Source organism: Xiphophorus hellerii, chromosome 11 (genome assembly GCF_003331165.1).
Source record: "Xiphophorus hellerii strain 12219 chromosome 11, Xiphophorus_hellerii-4.1, whole genome shotgun sequence".
Taxonomy (NCBI): Eukaryota; Metazoa; Chordata; class Actinopteri; order Cyprinodontiformes; family Poeciliidae; genus Xiphophorus; species Xiphophorus hellerii.
The window spans coordinates 17,819,917-17,838,597 of record NC_045682.1 but is presented as its reverse complement, the minus strand read 5'-3'; the positions used below and the strand labels follow the sequence as shown (position 1 = coordinate 17,838,597).

General features: G+C 37.6%; 1 protein-coding gene across 7 annotated transcripts in view; it reads right to left on the bottom strand.

Moving 5' to 3' along the window:
* abr (ABR activator of RhoGEF and GTPase) overlaps positions 1 to 18,681 on the bottom strand; it is a 133,046-nt gene that overhangs the window by 71,916 nt on the left and 42,449 nt on the right. For 6 of the 7 annotated variants that reach the window (XM_032575608.1, XM_032575609.1, XM_032575610.1 and 3 more), the window contains exons 2-4: positions 15,181 to 15,347; positions 4,405 to 4,503; positions 2,565 to 2,750 (exon numbers count right to left, since the gene is read on the bottom strand). In XM_032575608.1, the coding sequence (XP_032431499.1) occupies positions 2,565 to 2,750; positions 4,405 to 4,503; positions 15,181 to 15,347 (452 nt within the window). Of the gene's footprint in view, positions 1 to 2,564; positions 2,751 to 4,404; positions 4,504 to 8,558; positions 8,820 to 15,180; positions 15,348 to 18,681 lie in introns of those variants that run through there. The other variant, XM_032575615.1, reaches the window with a different exon arrangement.

Genomic DNA, 18,681 nt, shown 5'->3' with positions numbered 1-18,681 from the left:
GGTGTTTTTGAGAAAATCATGGCTTTTGCCCTAACTTTCTTTGTAATGACGGGATATTGTCCACTTATGCAGAAGGTCGAAAATAGTATTTTGTTTATTGTTTACAGTTTTTAAAAACATACCGACTAAAACAATTATCTCCCAATCAAAATCCAACCAAGTCACTCCCAACATGGAGCCTGTGTGAGAAAGGTGAAATAACTGGGAAGCATAGCTAGCGTTTGTCTCGTTTTTCCTGGAACTCCTTGCTGCTCCAGCGGACTCCACACTACCGATGAGGAGCAGCAGGATGCATATAGCAGCTAATTACGCCGCCATCTGTATTCTCACACTGCCACTCCGACTAAATGTTTTGCTGTCACACAACATGCTCATCTACGCACATTTAAACAGCACAGATGGGAGTTGATGACTACAGTAACAGCTGACTCCTGCTGGTGTGACTCCTGTGATCCCAGCAGAAGAGAGTCACTACAGGGAAAGTTTGAAGTCATTTGCACCATTTGGTCTGATGTTAAGCATCGGCTGATGGGACACTTTCAATAAACGTTTCATTTGTTCACACACCTCTGGTTCTGTATGCATGAGGTGAGTCCATGTTTTCTTACTGTAGAAGACAAAAACCGGGCAGGGAGTTGGGTTTATGTGCATGACCTGGCACCCCTGGTAAAGATGTGTAAAATAATTTGCAATTACTTTAGTAGTCAATTAATCTATCGATTATTCTGACGATTAATCAATTAATTACATTTTTTAAAAATTGGCACATTTCATTTTTAATGAAAAATATGCACAAAAATTAAGCCTTTCTCATACATGAGTATGTTTTCTTTAGCTGATTTTGTGTCTGCTGAACGATTTGTTGATTTTTCATGTGTTTTGGATCATAATATCTTCCACCAATGGTCCATTTTCGGTTTACTGGAAGACTTCACTAAATTTCTATTAAAAATTTCCTGCTATTTCCAAGACTTCCTGATGCCATGTGCTCTAAGAAGGTTCTCATAAACAAATAAGTCAATGCCTTTTTTAATTAGAAAATAAACATTTTATTGCCTGAAATGCAGTAACATAGAACTGCTCTAGTGAATTTGGACCAAATGAAGCTAAAAGTATAACACTTGAGTAGTTCTGAGTATTTACTGACAAAGGTTTTTTTCTTTTTTTTTAACTTAAATTAAACATATTTATATATTTTTAACAGTTTTGGTCTAATTACTGCTCTGAGTACGTTACTTTTTCAACAAATGGCCTTTTTTGAAATTGTATACTGCGATTTGTGGTGAATTAATTACTAAATTAGTTTACGATTATTTCAATAATTGACTCATCCAATTAATTCCATTTCATAACCATGCACTTCTTTTTGCTGATGAAATCCCAATACATTATAATGCTTGTGTACAATGTAAATAAATATAAAAAAGTTCAACACTGCAGATTTCATAAAGGTTATAAAAACATTATGTTGATTTCATGTTTTTTTTTCTATAGATTTTATGTTGCTTGTTTATATGGCATCCAGTAAATCAATTTGGGGCTATAACTTTTGGCACAATCATAGATTTACAGCCATTTCCTGACTGAAATACTTTATAATGTGTCTAAAAATCTGATCCTCCAAGAAAGATGAACACGAACTACAGATTTATGCCATAACTGGATAGCTACACAAAAGACATCAACTCATGTGTTGACAGGTGTAGTAAACACCAAGAGGATTCTTGGCTTTTTAAGCTGGCAGCTAACAGAAGCAACAATTAATCAGAAGCAAGTTGAGCCACAGTCGTGTTGAAAAATAGATGCTACAATCTGTTACTGAGCAGGAAAACATTTTTTCTGCTCTAATCACAGCAACAACAGCACAGGATCTCCCATGATGGAACAGACATCTGATTAATTCATACCCAGATAATGCACCAGAACCTTCAGGAAACGTGGTCTTAGCCGAAACAGCTACAGGACAATAAATCGTCTGATTCAAGACAAGGTAAGAAAATAACAGCAGAGAAACAAAATCAGTTTCTATGAACTCAAATATGAGCTTACTGCTGCAAATTATTCTTGAAAATATAACTTGAATTCAACAATTTTCAATGATTATAATGGATTTCGGATTCTACATTGGCACATTGTTATGGACCAAATAGAAGATTAGCTACAATCCATGTAAAGCAGCTCAGTTTAATTGTTTACTTTTTAAAAACTAAACCAAATTGATAAAGCCTGATATTTCAAAATTCACTGCAAAGATGATTAATCTGACACCAATCTTTCTGAACTAAACAACAACCAAAAAAGTGTTAGACTGAAAGCTGGACTATTTCTGCAAATGTCAGGAACACACACGCACCCACACACACACACACACACACACGAACACAAACAGGAACAGCTACTTGGTGAATCACTTGTCTAAATTTGGCAGCCAACTCAGAGAAGCCTTACAACTCTCTTTTTAACAGCCACTTTCTTGTTCTCTGTGGATAACATCAAAGAGGAGAAAAAAGAAAAGAAAAAAAAGACCCACGCAGTTTAACGTCTTGAGGCAACGTCAGACTCACCAGCTTCTGGAACAGATGCCCCACAGTGACCTTCTCGTCCCAGCGCTGTATGCTGGGCAGCAGGGCATCATAGAACTCTTTGTGGATCTCAAAGATGTCCTGGATTTTGTAGAAGATGGTCTCTATCTGCTGCATGGTCAGGACGGGCTGCGAGCTCGTGGCTGCGGCTTTCAGGGGGCGCATGGGCTGCAGAGGGAGAAAGAAATCTGGTTGACTGGCACTGGTTGAATTAATGGAGTGTAAGACCATGTCGAATTTGAGAGCAGATTTGTTCTGGTGGCTGGGATTGAGGGTCCAGATAAGAGTGAAGAACTTAAAAGCTTTCTCTTGAGACAGAGTATTTCTGATTTCAGAGGTTGGATGAAGGTGCATCAGACTGGCTAGCTCACTGCTTTTCTACAGTGGTCATGATGGCCACAGGCACACAGTATGAGAATGAAAGGACTTAATAAAAAGTTTGGTGTTCATTCACTAGACCAGTCGAGATCATCAAAAATAATTTGAAATGTCCAAACAGTGTTACAGTGCATAGCTAGTAGTCTCCATAGAAGATGTGAAAAAGTGTCTTTCAACATAAAAGCTTGAACTAGAGACGCATCAGGATATCAGCCAGTGAGCAGCTTTATGCGACTGGTTTCCTAAGGAAAATGTTTTACAAGAGCGCCATTTGTGTTTTGCAGCTATGATTGCCAAGCAGACACGACTATCCAGCTACCTAAAAAAGTCACAATCGTACCTCAAAATATCGCAGTAAAACTAACTCCATATGGCCACCCCCACTTCTATATTTAAAACATACAAGCGACATATGTAATCGGGTCGTTTGTGCAGTCGTATCAGAGAAAATGAAAAGGAAGGAAGCAATCGATCAATCAGGACAGTATTGTTTCAGAATAAGCATGTGAAGAATTTAAAACTGAACCATATAACACCAGAAAATAACTGGTGTTATATGGCTCTACTAAACTGAACTGAAAGTAAACAGATCAATTAAATTCAGTTTATTTACATACACGCCATCTAAAGGCAATTTAGAAGATAAACAGGTGTCCATCGCTAAAGTTAATTAGAATCAAATTAAACTAATCCATTTCATTCAAACCCAGTCCAAGCAGTTAGTTAATTTCCAGTTCAACTATAAATACTTTGAAATCATGTTTTTTATGACATAATACAGTTGGACTGAGTTGATTATTTAATACATGTCTGTCTACAGAAGCCCAGCCGATAGCGTCAAGTCGCTAACTTTACAACAATCCCTCATCGTGGGTAAGCCTGCGGTGACAGTGGTTTAGACTCAAAGTGGCTGTAAATGACTACACAAGCAGAAACAAATTCTGCGCTGGTCTGCTACTGAGGTTTTCAACATAAAAGTCGTTGATTAAAAACAAAGTAGGACTAAAAAACATGATGCAAATGTCTTCTGGAGACACTCAGCGACTTTGGGGAAAAAGACAGAGTGGGCTGTGTTGTGAAACGTCTGGCTGGTGTCGTCAAAGACGGCAGCTACTAAAAAGTCCAGACAGATTTAACTTTACTGGACTCTGTTTGGTGAACTCACTACAAAACTTGCTTTTATTGATGTTCCATCTTTACTTATTGACTTCAGTTTTACTAAACAGTGGTTATCTTGAATTCGACATATGTGAAACCCCATGCTGGTCATAGGGCAGCGTGTGGCTATAAAAAGGCAGGAAATGACATATTGCGCTGCTTCAGCATGGGGAAACGTGTTTCAGGAAACTGCAGTGGCAGCGGTTCGGCTCTCGATATGATTGAGTATTTTCTGACCCACTAAACAGGTTCGCACAGAGCAGCTGTGTGAGAATGTGTGTCTCACCAACACCAGGGCCTCCAGTTGGTTGATGTAGATCTCTTCGCTGGCCAAGAAACCAGACAGCACCAGTTTCTTCATCTCCAGCCCTTTCTCAACATCTCCCTGCAAACACAATACACGACGCTGTAATGAAGTGGACACAAAGCACATGCCGGCATCACACGGGAGGACCACGACTTTAATTCATTTCCTGCATGGTGCCAGAGCAGTTACGACGTCGGGTAAACACCAGAATAAAGAACACACACGTGGTTGAACCAAAAGCCTGACGGGAATCCATAAAACTTGTGCAGCGAGAAGATTTCCTCATCTGAAAACGTCGATGGTGACTTAGCTGACTCACGTAGCTTCCAGGTTGCAGCTATACATGGAGATCAGAGTCAAAGAAGTCGCAGCTATAATCATGTTTTTAGCAAAACATGGCATACTTTCTGTTTAGGTCTGTTGTGCAGAAAAATCATAACTTTTCAAATAAAAAAGATGGTGTTCACAATCATATATATTCTTCCAAGGCCATTTTGGTCTAAACGGCCTTGGAAGAAAGTTGATTTTATATCTGGCGGTATATTGCTGCCAAATGATTTGGATCTTTTATCCAAACATATGGATAACAGATCCATAGTTTCTTCACATACTACATGTAAGGTGTAAATATGTCAAAGAAGGTTGCAATGGAAGTCTAATACCAGTCAGTTCCTCTAGTTTGTATGAAGTTTCCAGTTAAAAGAAACGATTATTTTTAGATTATATTTTATCCGTTTCAAACTGTTCATTTAAATCTGAATGAATGTTTTGACGTCTTTTTTGTGTGCATAACATTCAGCGCCATCTTAGCGGCAGCACTCCAAATTTTAGAAGAGCAGTAGCAAGAGCTTCTGTGCATTTTTCCTCAACTCTCAAGCTAATTTGGTCTGTTTCTCCTCCCCGTTTTCCAACTTTCCTTCAGGAACGCAATTTTATGATATTTCCACAGAACATAACCTGGGTCAGGACATTTTCTTTCTTTTTATTAACCATTCCTTAGCCAGCGAGTGTGAGGATAGTTGAGTAACATGCAGTTTTACTTTTAGGCAGCAGTTTCTTCTTAAGGTTTGCGCTTTATTATCTGCCAAGATACAAACCTAGAAGAAAATGTGCAACCATGTCAGTAAAAAAAAAAAGAAGTCTTAAACCCGATAAGAAGCAAATGTGAAACGTCTTTTTCACAAGAAGGCAAAAACAGCACTAACCACTAGAAACTTGGTCTAGTTTCTAGTGAAAATATCTTCGTATCAAGTATGCTTACATATGTGCACTAGAAACTAGACCAAAAATACTTGGAAAGATTTTGTGTTTTTGCATTTGCATATTTAAATGACCCTGAATCCTGATCAATGTGCCACATAGGAGAGCTTTATGTCACAGCACCACAATATCAGATAAAAAAAAACAAAACACTGCGATACGAGTCAGTTCTGTGGATGGAAAGAAATAAAAATCTTCTGCTGTGTCTGTATGAAAAAAAAAAAAACAGTCTTCTTTGGGCTGGGTTTCTAAATCTGTTTACACACATGTACCGTCACAGATCTGCAAAAAGCAACTAGTGAGGAGAAAGGATGATTAATTATTAACACGGTCAGATCTTTGCGATGATATTAGCCCACCAGCCCTCCCCTAAGACAGGGGCAAGAAGGCCCGACTTTGGCTCTACGTGTTAAATCCGTCTAAACTACCGGCTACCTCTGACATCGATGTTATCTCTGAAGACCAAAGGTGTGGTTTGTGATGACGTCGTGAACAATTATCACACAAAGTATGGTGATTCACGAGTCTTTTTTTTTTTTTTTAAAGACACAGCTAACTGTTTAGCAATGGTGGTACTAACAGATGTTTCTGTGGATTGAACCAGGTTCTATTTCCTTAACAGAACACGGCAGACCCAAACAACAGAGTAAGGTTGTAATGTATGAGCTTAGTGTTTACTTAGGATACATTTTTCTGGTAAATTATCCTAGAAACTGTTGCGATAAACGGTAATATTGTCATTTTGAAACCATTTTCAACTAATATAATAATAATGGAAAGTATACGCTCTCAAAGATAACTTTTTTTTTTTAAAGAACATTCAACATTGGAACTAGGAAACATTTTAAATATCCCAAAAAAGCAAAACAGAAATATTTAAAATGAATTATGAAGTCTCTAAATAAAATTACAGTTAAAAACATATCAATCATCCAGCTTAGATGAGAAAAACAGGCAAAAAGCGCCAGTTAGGACTTTTGTTAAAAAACAGTGCAACCAACTATTTTGTACTGGTTGTCAATTTTTTTTATTTCAAAATGTCGGCTATTCAACAATATTAACTAATATAATCATCCAAATTAAAATTATCGAGCTCATTTTAATCTATTATGCAATTAATTAATTTACTGCTTGGTGTGACAGGCTTAATTGTTACTACAACCTTCTAAGCTCTTTTAATAAAGACCTGGTGAAATAAATCGGTAAATTTATTTTCAGCTTTTAGAAATAAAAATCTGAAAAGTGTGGCATGCATTTGCATTTAACTTCGCCTGAGACAATTCTCTGATACCGTTATGTAAAATCTACCTAAATGATAAATAGAGTCCACTTGTAAGAAATTTAATCTCAGGTTATTGACATCTGAAGCTTTTAGTATTTCACAAATGACTGGTTTGATTTCTTTTAGATGAATCAGAGTACAGGGAGCTGAACTCGAATAGATTTTAGCTTCTAGATTTTTAGTTGTAAACAAAATACTGAAAACATTCATCATTTTCATTCCCCTCCACAAGTACACACCACTTTGTGTTGGTCTATGACATTAGGTCCAATTAAAACGCATAAGTTTTTTGTCGCAATAAGTAATTAATCAATTAGTCGTGTGATAAATTACACTGAGCTTTATCATTTCCACTTTGATGATTAATATTTTGTTTACAGTGACATTCAAATCAATTTTATTTATGGTTTTGGTGTGTGAGGTTTTTATTTATTAACTTTGCTTGTCATGTTTTATTATAAGTGCAAGACATGTTATTTATAACATGTTATAAATAACATGTTATAAATAACATTTATAACATGTTATAATAACATTTATAACATGTTATAAATGTTATTATAACATGTTATAAATGTTATTATAACATGTTATAAATGTTATTATAACATGTTATAATAACATAACATGTTATTATGTTATAACATGTTATAAATGTTATAACATGTTATAAATGTTATTTATAACATATTATAAATGTTATTTATAACATGTCTTGCAGTTCGACTGATAAGTGTTCTTTACAAAATTAAAGCTTATTGGTCCTTAGGAGGCCAAACTTGCATTATTATTCCATTATCAATATATTACTTGAAAATGGTCTCAAAACAACAACAGTATCGCCATAATTACCAGGACAATTTATCGTGACAAAAAGAGAGTATGTTTAAGCAGTATGAATACTTTTGAAACACTGCAGGATGGAATTTAGACCTGACCCCTGGCTAAACTTGCTAAAGTGCAGGAGAAGTGCTCACTTTACCATTTTAGAGTTGAATACGTCGTAGAAAGTTGGAAGGGGGGGAGAAAAAAAAGACACGAAGAATATTTTCCCTCCGCTGTACAAAGAGCTACTGTGTAGCAAGACCAAGATGAGAAATCCAGAAAGCAAGGAAGTATTTATTTTTTTCCCTCCCCAACACAGAAGGATTCTCCATACATACGTTCCTTTTGCACCCCTGTACTCACTGGTTGAGATAACAGAGCTGATATTGTGGCAGTGTGAGACAGTTCAACTGCAGAGAGGAGTTCACACACACACACACACACACACACACAGACAGAAGTTAGCTTGGGAAGAAATCAGAAGTGTTCACAGAGCAGCAGAGTGAGGAGACATGTGCTCCAGAGGAGCTGCTTTGTTACACACACACACACACACACACACACACACACCCACACACACACAAACACACACACACGGCTGCGGCACAGATGTCTCACAAGCACAAAAACAAACACATTGACGCCACATCATAAGAGGACTCCAATTACGGCTTTCAGTTAGTCTACGAGTGGATCAGCTTTCAAGTGTTTGCATCGCCGGCGTGTTTTTCCTGTATCCGGCTGTCCAGCGCCCGCCTCACCTCACCTTGAACTGTTTATGTATCGGAGTGATGAGGTCCAGCTCGCCATCTCCATACTCAAACACCTCGTCTTCCTCCTCCAGCACCTTGTCCAAGTAGCCCAGCACTTCCTCCTCTTCCTCCTCCATGGTTCCTTCTTCTCCTGTCCGCTCTTTTGCCACCTCCTCTCCTCTCTCTGCTTCTGGATCAGGGCCCGCCTGGACACATCAGGATTTTCCCTTCGGAGCAAGTCGTCTGGACGCCGACAGGGTGAGGGAGAGAAAGGGAGAGAGGGCCCCGCCTACGCAACCCCACCCCCCCTTTCCTCTGCTGGGCTTCCTGGTGTTTCTGTGTGTTCAGTGTGTGTGTGTGTGTGTGTGTGTTGCAGTTTCACCTCGGTCGATACGGTCGGCCCCTCCCCTCTCTACCCGCCCCTCCTCTCACAACAAACGCTATCCAACCACTTCCTTGATGGCTGCGCAGGCCGGTTCTCTTTAGAGTCAACGGTGGGACACTCGTCTGCGTTCTCTTCTTTTCTTCTTTATTTCAGCCTTCCGCTCTCATCAGTCAAAAGCCACTTCCTCATCATAAAACAGGTTCTGCCTTTCTCGCATGGCTACGCGCTGCACAGTTTTTCTCCTTTGGTCATCATCTCATTAGTGGACTGCTCAGAGCCGTCGATGCTGGCCCGTAAACAACAGGTTCTGATTGCAGATCAAGTAGCTCCTGGGTGTGCTCCGTGTTGGGCTTTAAAGATACCATCCGGTGATGTATTTTGGTCTCATTGACAAGTGGTCACTTACAATAAAAACACAGCTAGGTGTTGAACAAATGAGACGTCCACAACAGAATTTCACAAATCCCACTGAAAGGAAGAAGAAGAAAAAAATCTCCTTTGCGTTATTTGGATTGATGACGTCAGAAAAGGCACAAGAATGGAGGCACTGGTCAACACTGGGGCAAATTAGCAACTTCTAAAGATTTTAAAACATTTCAATGCCTTTAAGTTCACTCTTATGTTTTCATGCCAAAGTCGGACTCTATACTGATTTTGATGGTGAAGCTGAAGCAAACATTGACATCGTCTTCAGAAAGTTACTTTGTACTAATGTTTAAATATTCCAAATGGAATCTTTCCATCTGATTGATTTTTGTGCTAAACAGGATTTCTGTAAGTTAGGCAGCAAATGTTTAAGGCTGATTAGGCTTAAATTGAAGGTTCCGGATGTGAATGAATTACGCAAAAATACTTTTAAAGATTACTTATTTTAATAGCTTGGAGGTCCTTCAGTGACGAACTGCTGCATCCTATGCGCACAAATGAGCGATATCACAGCTCCTTCCTCCCAGCAGATGTTATAAAATTTAATGATCACTGCTATCCACAAACTCAGACTCGTTAAGTGCTTACACCCCTGCAATCTGTCTCATTCTGCAGTTTGTCTGATTTCAATAAACGCCACCGCTGTTATTTGCACAGCATTGTTTATTTCGTGTAGTCTGTTACTGTTTTCTCCCAACATTTTTTTTGAAGTTATCCCACTCAGATGCACATCGATTTTATAGATTTTTAACAGCAATGCAGTATTATTTTTCTTGTAAATTTTAATCTCATTATGCAGTCTCTTATTCTTATTTTTCTGTTTTCTTTTTTATTTTTGGTCTTAGTGTGAATATCCATGCTTCCATAACCTTTAACTTTTCTAGCTTAAGTTAATCTATTTTCTTTGTTGGCACTGATACAAGTGTTGTGTATTTTTACTCTCAGTCTACATAGCTTCAACAACTTACTGCAATATATCGCAAGCTTCATAATTATCAATGACCGTTTTTACTTGATGCTTCAAAAGACAGTTCTCGTTGAATATAAAGTTACGCATGATGAATGCACGTAGAGTATACTTTTAGGATTTTAATCAGAATTTTTGTTGATAAAAGTGTTTTTGCTTCCCATCTGTGGACTGGATATTCAAATACAGTCAAAAATTGTTGTTGTTTAATGAATTTCCTCAAAACGCAGTCAGTGTTTTCACAGATGAAAACACTCCGTTTTGTGGCAGCTGTTCAGAAGCCATTTAATGGAGAAATTAAAAGAAAAGAAAAGTAAAATGCCAAAAATAAACAGCAAAAACACTCAAAAGCAACTTATAATGTGATGTCATCAGAAGCTCATTTTCGAATTAAGCCGCTTTTACATTTATTAAACAAGGATTTAAAAAAAATTTTGCCAAAAATCTAGCCACAGCATTTTGTTCTATAGATGAATCAACTTCATCTTAAATCATCTTGGACGGTTTTACAGAAAAGTCTGTGCAGTAGCTTTAAAACAATGACGTATGCATGAAAGAAAGCAAAAAGATGTAGTTTAATTTAGGTGTGTTTGTATTTTTTAATGATTGAGGACTGCAATGATGTTGGCATGCTGCTAAATTTAACTTGCTATAGTGTAAAAACTATAACCCACGGTGACTGTTATTTTGTTTCACTGCTTATAGGCCGTCATGTTGAAGGTTTTACTTATTTTTTTTGTGTATCATCACTGTTTATGCAAAGCAAAAATGGCAAAAATTCAAGATGATATTATAAAGATCAGCCTTACTTTATAAACCAAGCACTGGAAAGTGTGAATGTTAGCTAATCTTATGTTTGTGGCTTATATTTCAAAGTCAGCACAATTTCCAGCCATTAATGTGACGGGTGAGGATCGTTAAAGAGAAGGAAAGCAGACAGAAAACGACACCAGAGTAAGACAAAGGAGAACCAGTGATAAATAGTGAAGATAAACCAAACACAAACTTGAGAAAACTCACTGTTCTGTCAGGAGAATATAAACATGTGCACATTTTATTCATATTTATTCATGCACATCGTACTGCATACATGCGTCATAGCTGGGAGCTGTCAGCTTTTGTGAAAGGCTCTGCAAATTCAGCAGAAATAGAGGCCAACTTAACAAGCATGAGGAAGAGGAAAGTGAAGAAGCCTCCAGGCACTCACATTTTCTTCTCTGGCTGTGCTGTTGTGTGAGAGATGCTGACTGTTACAGGCTACGTATCTCACACATAACAATTTAGAGATTTTTTTTGGTAACACTTTATGTGGCGGGTTGTGCATAAGACTGACATGACAGTGTCATAAACATGACATAACACCTGTCATGAACACGAAGGAGTCTTTATGAATGTCTATGAGTGTTATCATGAAGTGTCATTCGGTAAATCATGACACTTTTAATGCAAAGTTGCTCTAACGGTTGCATTAAAAGTCCATTAAAAGTGCCAACATTGCATTAAAGTGTCATTATTTACAAAATAATACAAAGTTGGGACTTCTAATGGACTTTTAATGCAACTTTTAAAGCAACTTTGTATTAAAAGTGTCATTATTTACCGAATGACACTTCATGACAACAGTTATAGACATTCATAAAGCCTCCATGTTCATAACAGACGTTGTATGTTTATGACAGTGTCATGTCAGTCTTATGCACACCCTGTCAAATAAAGTGTTACCTTTTTTTAACACGAATTGTACAAAAGTAAAGTCATATTTTTTGTTGTCTTGAAAAATTACAAGAATTTGTTTGATTTTTTCCAATTAACTCCTAGGTTCCTGAAATAAAAGCTTCTGAAGACCAAAAGATGTTTCGTTCTACTTGTTTTTAAGACAGCTCTGGTTTGGTAGATTTTTGGCACCATATATCCGAAGTATTCTTCTTAAAAGTTTCATATTTTAATAACTAACAATTTTCCCCATCTTCTGCTCTTAGTGCTGCTTACCACTAGATGGAGACAAGCTTCTATTTCAGTGAATAAGCAGACTGACCACCAGCAAAAGTACACATCTGAATAATAAGCTTAATAATTCATGAATTAGCTCGATTAAAAACACATCCTGGATGAGGACCGGGGGTATTTATATCGCAGTGATTACACAGTAATGGTGCTTCAAATCTAGAATAAAAAATAGAATCAAAGACAGAGAGCAAATACTGAAATTTAGGAAATTGAAAGCACAGATAACAGAGGAGGAAACAATAGAGAAATTAGTAAATACGGTACGGTAATCTTATTTTTTACACTGGAAACAAACTAACTTTATTCCTCCTGTGTTCTGAGGGGAGAAACAAGCCACTCATTCATGTTGATACTGCTGAAGAGGGCCAAGCTAGTAAGCTAATTATGCAATGGCAATATTGCCATCATCCAATATTGCCATTGCATATTGGAAGATGGTAATGGTACCCTCTTCTGGTACCATTAAGAAGATGGTACCAGTTGTGATAAATCCATAATTTCATTATTCCTCTGTTCTCATTTGTGATCAGGATCCTTCCAACATTGTCAACTTTAGTATCTTTATGCTCCACAACTCAGATGGAAGAACAGTCACACTATTATTTATACACTTCATGAAGAAAGTGCAAGAAGCCCAAATTAGCAGTAGGGCACACAGCAAACAGGCAAAGATCAGATGAGATCCTATCCTTTAAGAAAATCAGTTTGAGGCTGGAAAAACATGAGACTTCAACCCGTTTTTCTCTGCTTATGTACCACTTCTTCTTCGTCTGTTGCATAGAATCCAAATAAAATATCTTGTAGTTGCAACTTGACAATGTGGAAAAGTTATATGCTGCAAATAAGTTAAAATTCCTAAAGTGACAGATATTGATCAATGGCATGGACCCTCGGTCTCAGTTAACACAGTCCACACATGTGCTCTAATTTACACGCAGACTGGCAAATTGAGTCCATCTGTTTCAGTGGCCCTCCACAACAATTACAGGAGGCCAGATAACACGGTGGACAACACAGTGGCAGGTGATTATCGGTCCTGGGGTGAAATGATCGCCGGGTCAAGTTACCAACACTAGAGGATCAGAAAGAGAAAACTGCACAATGACTTATCTCAGAAGCATAAGGAAATATGTAATAAAAATCTGTTGAGTTTATATATACAACAGCACCAATTCAAAACTGCACTAGAATGATTTACCATCTAAAATATCACCTTGTGAAAGGTTTTTTTAAATGTATTTTTTTCTAATGCTGATGGTGTCACAACGTTCCCTGCAAGAAAAGCCCATCTAGGTAAAATCAGTAGAACTTTGTAAGAAAAAACCCCAACAACTTATATTTAAATTCAATAAGAACATCAGGTACTAAGGATTAAAATGAAGTTTTTTCCTGAGGAAATAGCTGCACAAAGTAGCACCAACAGACCTCAGGCTGAAACAATTATTATTGAAATCGTCATCTAATTTAGTAATCAATTAATCGTTAACTGGAGTATGCAGACTCCAAAAATATGGCCTTTAATAAAAATAAAAAAATCAACACCCTTAGAGCAGCAATTAATCCGGAACTGTACAAAAAACATACATTTATGAGAAAAAAGACCTTTGTCTGTAAATATGTTTTAGCCAAGCTACTCCACAGGTGATGTAGTTTTAGCTTCATCCGGTTCAGATTTACTAAGGGAATACCATGTTGTTGCATTTTAGGCAATAACATGTTTATTTTCTTATCATAAAAAGTAATCAAATTACTTGTCCAATATGGTGTAAAATATGCTTAAATGAAAAATCTGCAGAATGTCTCGTTTTTTATCAGATTAATTGATAAATCATCAGGATGAAAGATAGATTAATCGATTACTAAAATAATCGTTAGTTGCTGCCTTAAACAAATCACTGGCTTGTTTTACTGGAAGGTTGATCATTTGAGTAAAAACAGGTCAGTAAATCCACAAATTCAGGAAAGAAAAAGAAAAAATAACCAAAAAGACTCTACAGAGCCACATTTTTGAACTTATGCAACATAACAAGCACCATGGTGAGAACTAAACACAACTTCTCATGCTTGGATGTGGTAAATACATCTAATGTATTTACCAGAATTAAGTAATTAACATCAAAGCCCATAACAACCCTCAGTTAATCTAATCTTTTCAGCTGAATGTGTGGAGCTGACACAGAAAGAGGAGCTGCCATCAATCATCTCATATTTAGAACAGATCTGGGAGCCGAGTAGCTAAGAGCCTTTAATCAGATGTTTGAGGGAAAACAAGGATGAAGTGCTGCAGGATGGATAGCAACGTTTATTTACACAGGAAATGCTGTCATCTAATTAACGGTAGAGTTTCTAGTAGCACGCACTGCTACATATCAGTCTAACGTACGTATCTTAAAAAAATAAAATAAAATCACTCACGTATTTCAGGCTATGTCTTTACTCATCCATGTACGAATGTTTTGATTTAAATATATTCAGTGGAAAGCAATCTACCACATAATCAACCACGAGGGGCAGCAATTTACCCTCCTGTTACGTCCTGTTCATTTACCTACAGTACCTACATTGCCTTGAAAAATTGTTTTTACCCCTTTAATTTTTTACATTTAGTCCCACAAGAGTCAGTGTATTTCATTAATACTTTGTGTGACTGACAAACACAGGTACCCAGTTTCAAGTAAAAAAAAAAAGAAAGGATCCCCAAAGCATGATTCTGTCACCACCAAGTATCCCTTAAGGAACGGTATGTTCACAGTGTATGAAACCTCAATAAACCCCAGGGGGTATGAATAGTTTTCCCAAGTCAAAACGTTTTTCCCTCCCTTGTTATGTGTATTTGTGTGCCTCTTCTTACCTCCAGAGGCGAGGGGGAGACCGCCTCACCATCAGGCCCCTGAGACACACACAGCTGGGGGGACATGGTGGGCGATTCGTCTATGTAGGGCAGCGTCTCGGAGCTATCCTGGGACTTGCCGTCTTCGGCTCCGTCCCCGTCGTAGCCATCTGTATTATAATTGAAGTCTGTATGTGGAGGGGGAAGGAGAGAGAAGTTCAGGTTTATCGTCACACGTGCGCAGATAAAAATACGATACATTTGCGGCACATTTTGCCCTGACTTTCGCCAGTAAAACAGAATACAATCTTCCATGAAAATGTCCAAATAATTAGAGCATAAATAATAAAAGTCACTGTGCATGAGTCTCTGTTTTCCTGACAGAGGATAAGGTTATAAGCTGGACGGCTGGAGTGCTTTCCAGCTGCTCTGATACAGGAAAAGTGCAGGTTAACAGTTCACCACAGAACAAAGGGATTCAAGTTACAGGCATCACTTTCCAGCCACTTATACAACTCCAAGCAATTAATTCTTATACTGAATAACAATTTGCTGTGAAAGCATTGAGATAAAGCAACTAGACCCAAAATGAAAATCTTCATTTCAGACAGAGCTCTGAAAATATGAAATAGAGTTGGTACGACTAATCAAAGTAATTGAGATTAATTTGTTTTTGAAATAGTCAATTTAGTGATCGATTAATCGTTCATCCTCAGAGCAGTATTTAAGCCAAAACTGCACAAAGCAATCTAGAAATTTGGCATCTAAGTTAAAAGCTTCTTTGTCTGCAAATCTGTTTTACCCAGAATCCTTGCCGAGGTAGATAAGATCGGTGGATCACCAAGCTCCCAAAATGAAGGAAGTCTGGGCTGATTTATTTTTCAACAAAAGTAAATTAATTATTTGCAACTTTTAATGTACTTCTAATACTGTACAAAGAAGGCTTAAGTGGTTAAATGAAAAATCTGCAGATTGTGCCAATTTTTCCCCCCAATTATTTGCAGCCCTAGAAGCAAAAAACTACCAAAAGTCCAAAGCCAAGAGCTAACTTTAACTTTGTGGAATCACAGTCATGTACTAGACTTTGTGTCAGAAATCAGGTCGAAACTCGTGAACACTGGCAGTCAAGCCCTGAGTAGTGGTGACAGCTCCGGTGGAAGGGAACATTGCTGACTGTGAAATCACTCCTGTCCTGAGGTCAAAAGAGCAGCAGCAAAAACAAGACGACTGGAATAACAACTAGATATTCGAAGAATGAGAAAGGAATAAAAAATTAAAAAAGAGGTTGATTTATGTTATCACAGCTGATTTTCCCACAGAAACTAGCACAGTCCTTTTCAAGCATATTTCTTTTGTTTTCTTTCAAGACAAAGAGAGCTTTCTTATGAAACTTGCTCTTGTTTTTGGTTCACATTTTATTAGCTTATTAAGTTTAGTTGGATTTCTTAATAACTTGTATTGTTACTGTGTTTGTATTTTTTATGCTATGTTTGATCAAAACAGGTCTCTCTTGTAAATGAGATATTGACTCTCAATGAGACAACCTGTATCAGCAGTGTTTAAAAATTCTAAATTTAATTTCGGTGATGTTTTACAGTGATTGTGTGGGAGTTGTGTGGGTGTTTTATAGGGCGGGTGTGTTTGCATAAAATATATCAGTCGTTTCTAATGAGATGCGGATAAAAATTAATAGGAAAAGCGGGACTCAGACCCCACTGGGACAATTTACATCATGCAGTTAATGTTGCAGCTCGGCTGGACATGCAGTCTGTGACATGTACCTCAAGTCATTAGGCCCACCTGTCAATCAGAGCCTCCATCTGGTACCTGCATGCTTGTGTGTGTGTTGATAATTGAGAATTTGAATCGGGACATGATTTTTATGCAGCTGTCATGCATACGCAGAAATAGCTGCGTTCCGTGAAGCGTTGCAGGAAGACACGAGTGGAGCGTGAAGTATTAAAGTGAGGAAGATGCTAACATGCTGATCAGAATCCAAATCAAATCTATTTTAAAGCAGGCGGCCATCATTGCTCTTTATTTTCTATTTGGAGAAACATCTGAAGGACACAGAGCCCATTCAGAAATACAGCTCCAACTGCGCCGAGCAGAGAGCTGGAGTGCATACAGTAGTCTAGTTTACTTTATCCATCCCGACCGTTACGCATATTAACTGTTTGATTTCGTCATTACTGGTGTGAAGTGTGTGAGAGTCTCTCAGAAGGGCAATTTGGCATGTGATTGGTCAGTCTTTCAGCTCATTAGATCTGCTTAGCAGTTTTAATAAAAGCCACACAGAGGGAGAGAGGGAAGAGGAAGTAACTGTAACTATCTTTTGCACAAGCCAGACCCACTGCTGCTAATTCACAAAAACAGATCAAGATTAAAATACCTGCTCAACAATGAAGCTTGGATTTCTCCGTAAGCATTTCAAGAAGGTTTTTTTCAAAAGTACTCTGAAATTTGGAAAAGAAAAAAAAAACAATTCTATCAATGATTATCTTCAAAACTTTAGTGTGATCCTTTTGTGTTCCTGTTTGAGTTTTTCCATCTGGTCCTATTCATGACAGCTATGCTCACTAAATATTACGGAGACTAAATTCTACAAGTTTATCATTCTCTGCATAAACCAGGTTTTCTATCGGAGTCAAACTTTCCAAAAATCCATCCATTTTCTCACACAAACAATTTATTGTCCCCGTACCGACTACAAACATTATCCTAGATCAGAAACATGCAAATAAAGAGGAAAAATAAAACAAATACAAGTGGGTGGACTGTTATGAACTCTTGATTATCTGAGTTCCCTGATATGACGTCACCAGAGCTTTTTTGTGGAGACTGAAAATTTTGTCTCTAACATCTGTCTGTGTTCAGCTTTCTAACCGTGCGACCAGACAGAGATTTAAAGAGGAGGATAAAACTGCCTTTCATCACCATGGTAGCATTAGTTGTTTTATGATTTCATTTCTCTACTCCTGAGGTTTACAGAATGGAGAATATCACTTCCTCTTAGTTAGCCTGGAAATGTTCGTGTCTCACACAGCACCGCTTTCACCTCTCGTCACAGAGCTACATTAATGTCGCTTCACTGTTGTATGTTTAATGTTTTCTGTTAATGATTTGCTGCCAATCAACAGAGAGAGAGAGAATGTTTTAGATGGTCCACCAGCTGCAGCCGGTTCTGTTTGGCCATCCATGTCTGCAGGATTAGACTGGAATAAGATCAGAATGGAGCGTGACGGAGTAGCAGATCACACCGAGTACGAAGAAATGGCCTTAGAGGAAAGCAGGGCTGCAACTAATCATTTTAGTAATCGATTATTCTGACGATTAATCAGATTTAAAGAATTTGCACACTCTGAAGATGTTTCCTTTAACCACTTCAGCATTTATTTAATCAAGAGGATTAGTTACCTAAAATGCAATTGTAGCCTTCTTTTAGTGTACACCTGATCACTTGTAGTAAAGGACGTATCTGCAATTAAAAAATACTTCTAACATGGATAGAAAACATCAACA